The sequence below is a fragment of the Glossina fuscipes genome, unplaced genomic scaffold (genome assembly GCF_014805625.2).
Source record: "Glossina fuscipes isolate IAEA_lab_2018 unplaced genomic scaffold, Yale_Gfus_2 2, whole genome shotgun sequence".
In the NCBI taxonomy this organism is placed as follows: Eukaryota; Metazoa; Arthropoda; class Insecta; order Diptera; family Glossinidae; genus Glossina; species Glossina fuscipes.
The window spans coordinates 22,670,887-22,680,720 of NW_023998416.1; the positions used below are offsets into that span (position 1 = coordinate 22,670,887).

At 36.0% G+C, this 9,834-nt stretch overlaps 2 protein-coding genes across 4 annotated transcripts in view; one reads left to right on the top strand and one right to left on the bottom strand.

Annotated features, from left to right (window-relative positions):
- Positions 1–2,948: 2,948 nt before the first annotated feature.
- Positions 2,949–9,834, bottom strand: part of LOC119634243 (zinc finger protein ush) — a 197,715-nt gene continuing 190,829 nt past the window's right edge. For all 3 annotated transcript variants that reach the window (XM_038028301.1, XM_038028303.1, XM_038028302.1), the window contains 9 exons: positions 8,002–8,758; positions 7,617–7,929; positions 7,437–7,537; positions 7,119–7,376; positions 6,756–7,046; positions 5,452–6,693; positions 5,090–5,387; positions 4,805–4,938; positions 2,949–3,634 (listed from right to left, as the gene is read on the bottom strand). In XM_038028301.1, coding sequence (XP_037884229.1) covers positions 3,124–3,634; positions 4,805–4,938; positions 5,090–5,387; positions 5,452–6,693; positions 6,756–7,046; positions 7,119–7,376; positions 7,437–7,537; positions 7,617–7,929; positions 8,002–8,758 — 3,905 coding nt within the window. In that variant the 3' untranslated portion in view covers positions 2,949–3,123. The remainder of the gene's footprint in view (positions 3,635–4,804; positions 4,939–5,089; positions 5,388–5,451; positions 6,694–6,755; positions 7,047–7,118; positions 7,377–7,436; positions 7,538–7,616; positions 7,930–8,001; positions 8,759–9,834) is intronic.
- LOC119634244 (putative uncharacterized protein DDB_G0271974) overlaps positions 8,789–9,834 on the top strand; it is a 20,546-nt gene continuing 19,500 nt past the window's right edge. Inside the window, exon 1 of the mRNA XM_038028304.1 lies at positions 8,789–9,834. Coding sequence (XP_037884232.1) covers positions 9,745–9,834 — 90 coding nt within the window. The 5' untranslated portion in view covers positions 8,789–9,744.

Genomic DNA, 9,834 nt, shown 5'->3' on the forward strand with positions numbered 1-9,834 from the left:
TATTATTATAATTGAAACAAAACACCTAATTTAACGCAAAAATCATAAATAAATGGATACAAAATTGCTAAACATTAGAAGTTAATAATTTATTCGGAAAGGGTTTGTACGCAAAGAAACTTGGCCTATGGTCTGTAAACTTGTTACGAAGCTATTTCGTACTGGTAGCAGTGTGCATAAATCCGCAAGAATTTTTTCCTCTTTAATTAATATCTAATAGCGAATTGGTTCTTTCTTTCTAGACTGGTATACAAGCTTCTTCCTTAGATAAAAATGAACAGTAAGATAAAATGGATAAACTCAACGAACGGTGGCATGAGCCACAGAAGAAAAGCAAATGAATTTTTTAAATCCTGTGGGTCGCAAATTTTTTCCTCCTTAATTAATATCTAATAGTAAATCGGTTCTTTCTTTCTAGACTGATATTGAAGCTTGTTCCTTAGATAAAAATGAATAATAAGCTAGTGGTTTATGAATTTGTTTTATTAGAAACTAGATGCTTAACAATAATAACAAACAAGAGAAAATAATTACTTTTAAAATTTTTAGAAAAACGATTGAACGGCCCTTAGACATTTTCTTTAGATTTCCTATTGTTTTCATCATATTGGCATATTTTAATTACACATTATAGTCGTGGGTTTAAACCTCAAGTGCGGTAGAGTTTTTAATAAAAAGCCGATAGCCCTAGATGCTAGTGCTTTAAGACTTTAGTCTTAGAATTTATTCTCTGGCTAAATTTATAATAATAATAATAATAATAATAATAATAATAATTACACATTATGTCTGCTAAAATTTGATAAATTTTCATCAAGTCATCTCCATATGATCTTTAACCTAAAGCTTAATTTTGTGATACGTATATGTTTTTCGTTTCATTGTCCATATCGTTAGACTGTTTTCATTTTGCTCAAGATTTTACTGAGAACGAAACGGTATGCTCCGTCTTAATAAGTATAAGCACTCTTTGCACATATTAAGTGTATGTAATCCACCCTGTAACATAACCGAAGAATACTTAAATTCTGAAACTTTTATATAGTGACCCCTATAACTTTTATTATTATTATTATTATTTTAATTTTAGACTAATGAATTGAATTCTTAGACTAAAAAAAAGACATTGAGCACTCGCAACACAGGCTATCAATTAAAAATTTGTTAATTCGGACACTTTTCTAACTAAATAATTTTTGTAAAAAAAAAATAATAAGTGCTGTCTCGCGTGCGTATTTACGGGCCAATGTGTTTCTTATTGTTCGCATCGGGCAGAGTTGATTTCGCTCTCAAACCAAAATTGCTTCTGCTTGTTAATACCAATTTATCAAATGGCAAAGCAATGTAACTGACAGCTGTTAACAAGAGTGGAATGTGACTGATTACTGTTGAATAACAGAGCAATGTGACTGATTATAGGTACGTAACAGAGCAATGTAACTGATGACTGTTTAATAGCAGAGCAATGTAACTGATGACTGTTAAATATATTTGTGATCATATCATACTCAAACAAGGCAAAGCACAGAGTTGCCTATAACAAATAAAAAAATTGCCAAAAATGGCAGCTCTGTTAAATGGTTGAATGCCCAACTAACAACTTAAATTGCCAGATCGTTTGATTTGCAAAACCGCCAACTTTATAACTTAGGAAATCTGTTAAAGTAGCTTTATAACTCAGGAAATCTGTTAAAGTAGCTTTATAACTCATGAACGAGTTAACAATCACGTTTACTCACAATTTTCTTATCACAATTACTTCGGAATACCAAAATTGATAAAAAGATCGAAACAGAATAGTTGCCTTTATGACTATTGACCGATCGCAAAAACAGAATATAACTCAAAATACCTACTACTTAATATGTCAAATTACCTAACACCTAGTTAGGTTAGCGGTTTGAGAGAATAAAATGGTTTTTATTTATTTTTTTTTTTATTTTCTCTTTTTAAAGATTTTCATTTCTTGGTTTTAATTACAATTTTTGGAGTTTTACAGCTAAAGTAATTTTAATTTTTTTTTTTTTTCTTTTATAATATTATTTAGAATAAATTATTATATTATTGTCATATATTTATAGTAATTATTTTAAATTTGATTTTCTATATTTGATGGATTATGTTTTGGAAGCTACCCACGTATTGATGATGATTGAAAAAAAAATTTCTTTTTAAAAAAGTCAAAGTGAATATAGAAAAATAATTTTAAAAATTAGCGAAAGATAAAAAAACGGAAAAGAAAGCTTTTTAATCGAGAAAAAGAGAACATTTCACGAACACATTTGTGTACCTAAGAAAACTTTAAATTAAATTGCATTTCGGAATACATTAGTTGTTGCATAAAATAGTGATAATTAATTTTAAGTATACAAATAGTTAACAAAGAGAGATACGTAACAAAAGAAAAAAAAAAAAATAATAATAAAAATTTTTTGATTTTACTTTTTTTTCTTTTAATTTTTCGTAACGAAATTTTAAAAAATTTGAATTTTTTTTTTTTAGTTTAATTATTTAAAATTTTTTTATCTTTTCATTTATATTATTTTTTGTGACTTTGGCATTCATTCGGATTTATTTTTTGTTTTGTTTTTTTTGTCATTTTTGCTTATTAAGAATTCAATTCAAATTTTTAGTTTTGATGTTAGGCTTTAGTCAAGTTGTAGGTTTTGTTGGATTTGTTATTCGTGTTGTTGTTTTTGTATATTTTTCTAATAAAGATTTTTTTTATGTTTATGCATTGTATATAATATAATGATATATATATGCAGACATTGTATATAATCATATATATATATATATGTATGTATGAGAGATTCTTTATTTTCTTTACGATGAAATACTAAAAACCTGTTCATTTCATATTCAAAATTTTACAATTGAAAAGGAAAACAATACTTTGCATCTAACATTTAACATATTTAGAAAGATTTTTTTTTTTCTTCTTCTCTTTCTTCTTCTTCGTCTTTTTTGTTTTTGTTTTTTTTCTTTTAATATCCAACTTAAGGTGTTCACCTCACAATTCCACGTGATATGATCTGCAACGAAACGGGGGCCAATTCAAAAACATTTCGAATACCATTCCCAATGATTTTTATTTTCTGGCCACCACCACGATTGATTCTATCAAATGGCCGCCTCTTGTTGCATATTCTCCTTGTTTTTCTGCAACAATGGCAAACTGTTAGGCGAAGGCATCGATGTTATTAGATTGGCCGAGTTTGGACTAGGACTGTCATTTGTTTCAGGCCTTCGTAATTTGCTTTTACAATAGAATTGCTTATGGGCTAAATAAGTTTTCATATAATTGAATGAAATGTCACAAGTTTGACAATATTTTTGATTAATATTCTCTTCAGGCGTGGTATTTAGAGGCGGTGGCGGACCCAAAGCCGGTGAACGTAAATTAGGCGGCAACGTTAGACTAGATGGTGGATCTATTGAAATTTCCATAGGTTCGGATTTTATATGAGGCATCATCAATTCATTAGGATTCGCATTAGTAGCAGCAGTAGTACTAGTAGTACTCGTGTTCAATAAAGGAGAATTGTTATTGTCATGAGGATTAAGCATAATGCCGGGTGTATTGCTGATTGCGGTTGTGGTATGTTCTATCGGCTCAGATTTAATAGCAAAACTGTAAGGAAATCGAGTAAGAGATTTCATTTGTTAAAAGAAATTCCTTTCAAGCAAAAATAGATAAGATAAAAAAGTGCCCAAGTGTGCGTGCGTCCAATCATCTCTAATATTATAAATAAATTTCTGTCGCTAAAATTGCTTGCTTGCTTTTTTTTCCGAACTTTCACATATATATAACTTGGATAGTGATGTTCGAACGTTGTAAGGTTCGGTTTCTTTCAAGTTGTCCTTTAGTGTATGTCAATGTTTAAAGAGATGGACGTATCTTTAATTGGTTTAGTCTGGGCTAAAAAGGCAGCTGAAGCTACGGGAATGCTTAAGGTACGAATGCACTAGGAAATGATCCACGAGGCTTTCGGGAAGAAATGTTGGGCGTGGAAACGATGATGAAAATTCGCATACGTCCTTTCGTCCACAGCAAAAATAATCAATTGCACCCCCTATATTCTCCAGACCTTTACCCTTCCAATTGCCATTTATTTAGATCTATACAATCTTATTAAGTAGATTAGCCGATGTATAGAAGTTAAAGGTGTACGAAAATGAGAAAATGACAATTTCATCTCTCCCAAACCGCAAATTCCTACTGTAAGGGCCTCCGTAAGCCACGGAATAAATAGATTACTATTGATATTCGATTCTAAGTGCAAGTAGGAAAAATAAATTCTTCATATTTTCTTTTTGACATTGAGCATTGAATGCAGTCAGTCCCACTGATGGTTAAAAATGTTGAGCCTAGCAGTAGCTCATGTAATAAAAGCATTTGGTTCTGTCATTTTATTATTCGTTATAATTCGTTAAATCCTTCTACGGTCGTTAACACCATTAACCATCGACCATATGCGGCGACTCTGCGCTTCATTAAGTTTACCATGGCTCCATTGCTAGAACTTGAAGAAAGCAGTAAGGTTTATCAAAAAAAAAGAAAAAAAAAAAAATTATTTCAAAAAAGTTTGCACGACGTAAGACTAATTTCTAACATATATTGAGACGCTCTGAAATATCTCAAAAAGTTAGACTCAGTCAGCAGTGCGGTCATAGTGCCATAATCACCAATTATCCATGAGTTTCTTTACAAATTTTTATAAGAATTTTTATTTCTTTGTTAAATGAACGATCCTTTAAGGGTTATCTGAACCGATTACTCGTAAATTCCTATTCAACCTACCTGTTTACGTTATTGTCACCGTTAAGACTGCTTGCGACGGAGCCGACATCGGCAATTTCTAAGTCGCCCGTCTCGGGCGACATTGATGGCGAATTGGTTACGATATGAGGATGAAGCAGCTTCATGTGACGCAGCTAAGAAAACAGAATTAGTAAAGCAAGAGCAACAATTAATTATTTAATTACATGTTATTAAAAGCATTGTATCACTCTTAAGATGTGTAATAAGTTTTTTTCATTTTTCATTTTTCATTCTCTCCTCACTTGATTTACTTGATAGACTTACAACATTGCCTTTATATGTGGACGTGTAATTGCAAATATCGCAATTAAACACCTGTTGACCTTGCTGCTGCTGCTGCTGCTGCTGTTGTTGTTGTTGTTGTTGAAAGCCAGCCGCTACAGCCGCTGCGGCAGCTGCTTGCTGTAAATGCTTTTGTTGCTGAGCTAACTGTTCAGTATTCAGGGAAGCCGCGCTCGGAATTTCAATGCTTTCGTCCTCCAAAATACAACTCATGTAATGTTCTTCATTTAGATCGGTGGTCTTTTTATCAAAGTGCATACGTATGTGAGTACGCATACCTCTGTAATATTATATGAAAAGGTTTAATATAAAGGAAGGCTTAAATTTGAAATTGAGAAACGAACCTTAGAGTGTTGCCTTTGTAACGGCATATAGTGCAGCGAAATGCTTTGACCGTACCATGGGTTTCCATATGCTTACGACTTTCAGTTGCTGTCAAACTGACTGCATCACACAACGGACATTTATACACATTCTGATTGTTGCCGCCAGCGGAACTACTGTTCGGTATTAAAGTTGGTTGTTGTTGCTGCTGTTGTAAAGCCGGTGGGGGAGGACATGGCAGACCTATTTCATGAATATTTTTGCATTTGCTGCACTTCTCTTTGGCCTGACTAAGCTGATTAGAATCCGTCGCAGCCACAGCCGCAGCCGCCACTGCTGCTGCAGCCGCGGCCCCACCTCCTTTCGGGCAATAATAGTTCTGGTGAGCTCTTAAGTTATCCAGCGAAGTGTATTTTATGCCGCAAGCAGCACATATTAGTTGCTGATAAGCCACAGGTGTGGCTTCGGTTGATGCGGCTGCCGCACCTATGGGTGGCGTTGAAGATACTTTGCTATCACTGTCACTCGCCTCCTGATTGCGTGCAGAACAATAGTGTTGCTTATGAGCCAAATAGTTCTCGTACTTGCAAAACACGATATTACATTCTTTGCATTTTGAAACACCCTGTTTGACATAAATTTGGGGTTGATTACCGGCAGGTGGGCCACCACTGCTGGCTGCTACCGATGGTAGTACAGGCAAACCCAATAACGAGTTGCGACCAGCTGCTGCTGCTACTGCAGCGGCTGCTAGTTCAGCCGTTGCTGAGCCCGGCGTTGGCATAGCAGCCGACGACGAGCTTACAGCTGCAGCGGCAGCAGCTGACAACTTTAAAGCTAATTCCAAATTCTGCTTTGCTAATAATGGGTTTAATAAATCGGCCGGAAGCATGGATCTCAATTGTAGATTGTCCAGTAAACTAGTTGAATTGTTAATGGAATTAAGTGAGGTGGTAGAGACCGGAGGTGAAATCGACGAAGTACTACCGGCTCCTGAACTTCGAGGGCTAATGGTGCGACGTTTTGGCGAAGGGCTCATCGACGGGCTATTGGGTAAAGATGGAGCACAGACAATTTGTTCGGGGGTGATGTTACCACCTTCGTCTAAAGCAACGTTCTCTTTACCAGTCTCCAATAAGGATTCCATTTCTATTTGTTGCTCTGTTTCCAGAAAAGCAGAAGACGCTGGATGCAAACGCGTGCGTTGTAGTAAAGCAGCTATAGGAGATCGTCGAAGCGATAAATCGAGAGGTGCTGTTTCTCTGTAAAGAAAAGAAAGCCGAAAAATTGAATGGATAAAAGTTTCCTTAAAGCAGTGACTCACCTTAGTGGTCCTTCTTTTCGCCTGACTATTTCATCGTTTACCTCCACGTTATGCTTAATATTCTTTTCAGTTAACAGAGATTCATTATTATTATTATTTGTTGACTGTTGCTGATGACGGGCAGAGTCCGCAGCGCTTGGCGCAGGCGGAGCGGTCGAGTTCGCAATACTATTAGCATTGGCAGCGTTAATCGCGTTTATATTTAAAGCCGTTGCGAAGGGTTTCAAATTTCCATTGTCCAAAGTAAAGCATGTAGTATCTGGATTTATTACCCCAGGTGAAGGTGAGGTTCTATGTCGAGAATTTATAAGTGTATCCTGTTAGTTTATTATATTGAAAAAGTTTTGATTCTGAAGCACTCACAATGGTCCTGCTATTAAACTCGCACTGCGTATCAGTGAATACGGTATAATTAGAATTGGATTTGTGGGTAGAGCCAAGAAGGGTGTGCTTGGAGATTGCTGCAAAGCTGCTGCAGCTGCGGCGGCAGCAGCTGCTACCATGGCCGGGGTAGGTGTTTTAGTCCGATTCTGAGGACTTATAGTTCCCGTAACCGATATATTGGGCTTAGCCAGCGATGACGAAGTTGGAGTGGAGACCTCAAGTTTCGGTGTCAATTGCCTAAAAGTGTTCATTGTACTACAATTTTTATTTTAATCACTTTTTAGAGTGTGCCCCTACCCTTCGTTGCGGCGAGAACTACAATAATGTTGTTTGTGCGCCCGGTAAGTCTTCACATTATTAAAGCGTATGTCGCAATCACTGCAATAGCGGTCGATTTGCTAAAAATGTGTTCATGTTTAACGAATTATTTTTGCATATGCCTTTGCAGTATGAGCGATCAACCAACAACTAACTCACTTGACTAGAATTCTCCTCCATTTGCGTGCCTGCCGCACTGCCTCCACCTATGCTATTATTATTATTATTAGATGCATTCGTAGTTGATGCTGGAGAGGTTTGATGCATGCGCATATGACGATTGAGAGATACTTTCTTATCAGCACTGTAGGAACACTGAGTGCAAGCGTATTGCTTGCCAGTCTTAAGGGCTTTAGCCAATGGTTCAGAACTCTGATTGCTTGGAGTCGAACTTACTGTCGCTTGTCCGCTGGAAGGAGAAGTAGAATTCTTTTCTGCCGACAGAGATGTATCATCGTCCATATCCTTGTGACTGCAGATTTTTTATATAAGAGAAAAATTGGTTGGAGAGGTAAAGAAAATTAAAACAAACAAGTTCACTTACCGATGCGAACAATAATAGGCTTGATGTGCCTCTAAAGTTGAAGGAGAACTAAAACCTATGCCACAAGGCAGACACATAAAAACTTTCATACGCGTTGGCACTTCTACGCTAGGAGTTACTGGCTTCAGGACCGACGTTTCCATTAAATTATTGGCGGGTGTTATCATTAAAGAGTCCAATTCTTCAGGAGAGCCTTGAGCCAGTTGATTTTTGCGCTGTTGAGTTTTGGCCTCTTCTTGGATTAGCTTCAAGTCTTTGGCGTCAGGCATTAAAGCTGGATCTGACGCCAATAAGGTATTTAGTCTTAATTTTGGAAGATTGCTATTGCTCGCCGGCGAACTTTTGCTTTCGCTAATTGAATCGTCCATCGATTTAGCGGGACTTAAAGGTGGTGTTTGCTGAGGCGTAGAGGTTCTTACATTTGGTGAACTATGCTCTCTTATGTTAGATATTCTATTTATATCACATTTTGCATCTCCATAAGTATCTTTATTGTCTATCGAACCGTTAGAGCTCCTTGTAAGATCTTCATCTTCCATATGTTGCGCTTTAAAACTCTCCTTATCTTTGTCGTCTCCCTTTTCATGGATCGTGGTTGTTTCCATTGGTTCTAGTTTGTGACGTTTCAGATTTTCATTCGTCATCTCGACACCTACAGTCTCTGAGAGTAAATCTTTTGGCGTTTGTCTGTCTTGCTGATTATGTTCGGTATCCATTATACTGTTGTTATTATTATTGAGATTGAAATCTTTGGAATCTAAATGGAAATGATAAATTTTTGAAAGGAATACGCGCTTCAATTAACAAAACTGTGTGCAAATATAAATTTTATTTTTCAAAAATTGATAACATTTCTCCAAATCGACTTCTATAGGCGACTTTGCAATGAATACACGACGCGACCGCTTACTTAAACAATAAACCGACGCGTCATTTTGATATCCGCATATGTACACGCAAAAGACTATGCATACATATGTACACTCAACCGATATATGAGATGAGGCAAAAAGAAAAAGAAAAGAACCTGAACCTTATCTCCATGATGAAATCGTTATGTTGTTGTTTTCAGGAATTCTTAAGAAAACCCCTATCATGCCATCGCCCATGCATACACCATACATTAATGCTAAGCGCTACGTAGGGGGAACAGAGATAGATTTTAAAAGTTTACAGACGGCAAACTTTTTCCACAGAAATTCTCACTATAGCCATAAACTGCCATGGCCATGGAATATGTGTCAAAATGACCAAAGGTTAACAATTATTATCGAACAAATTGTCAGGCTTGGTTTGGTTCAAGCCAATCTAGCTAAGCTAAGCTAAGCAACCGCTAGCACGGCACTAGGAAAGGCGAGAAAGAGAGAGAGAGAGAGAGAGAGAGAGAGAGAGAGAGAGAGAGAGAGAAATGAAAATACAAAACTTTACCAACCATCGAATAAACGCATAAAACAAAGCTTTTTTTTTTTCCATCATTCTTTAGTTGCTTGCTTTGCAGTCCTATAATAATAAGTCTTTTCTTTATTTTTATTTTTTTTTTGTTTTTCTTAAGACAGCGTTCGCAACCTCACGACGTATGTGCACGTTTACATTGCAAGTTAGCACATATGCCTGCCTCACTATGCTTCTTGCACTTGCAGTAAATTGCGAGTACATACTTAAATATTACGTGCACATGTATGTATATGAAAACGTGCGGCAAAAATAAATAAATATATAAATAAATAAATAAATAAACAGGGAATGAAAAGTAACAGACAAACAATAAACTTTAAGCGTCTGCTTGTCTGGCTTTGCCAGTCATTTCATTCTTCGTTGTCGTCGTCGTCATCG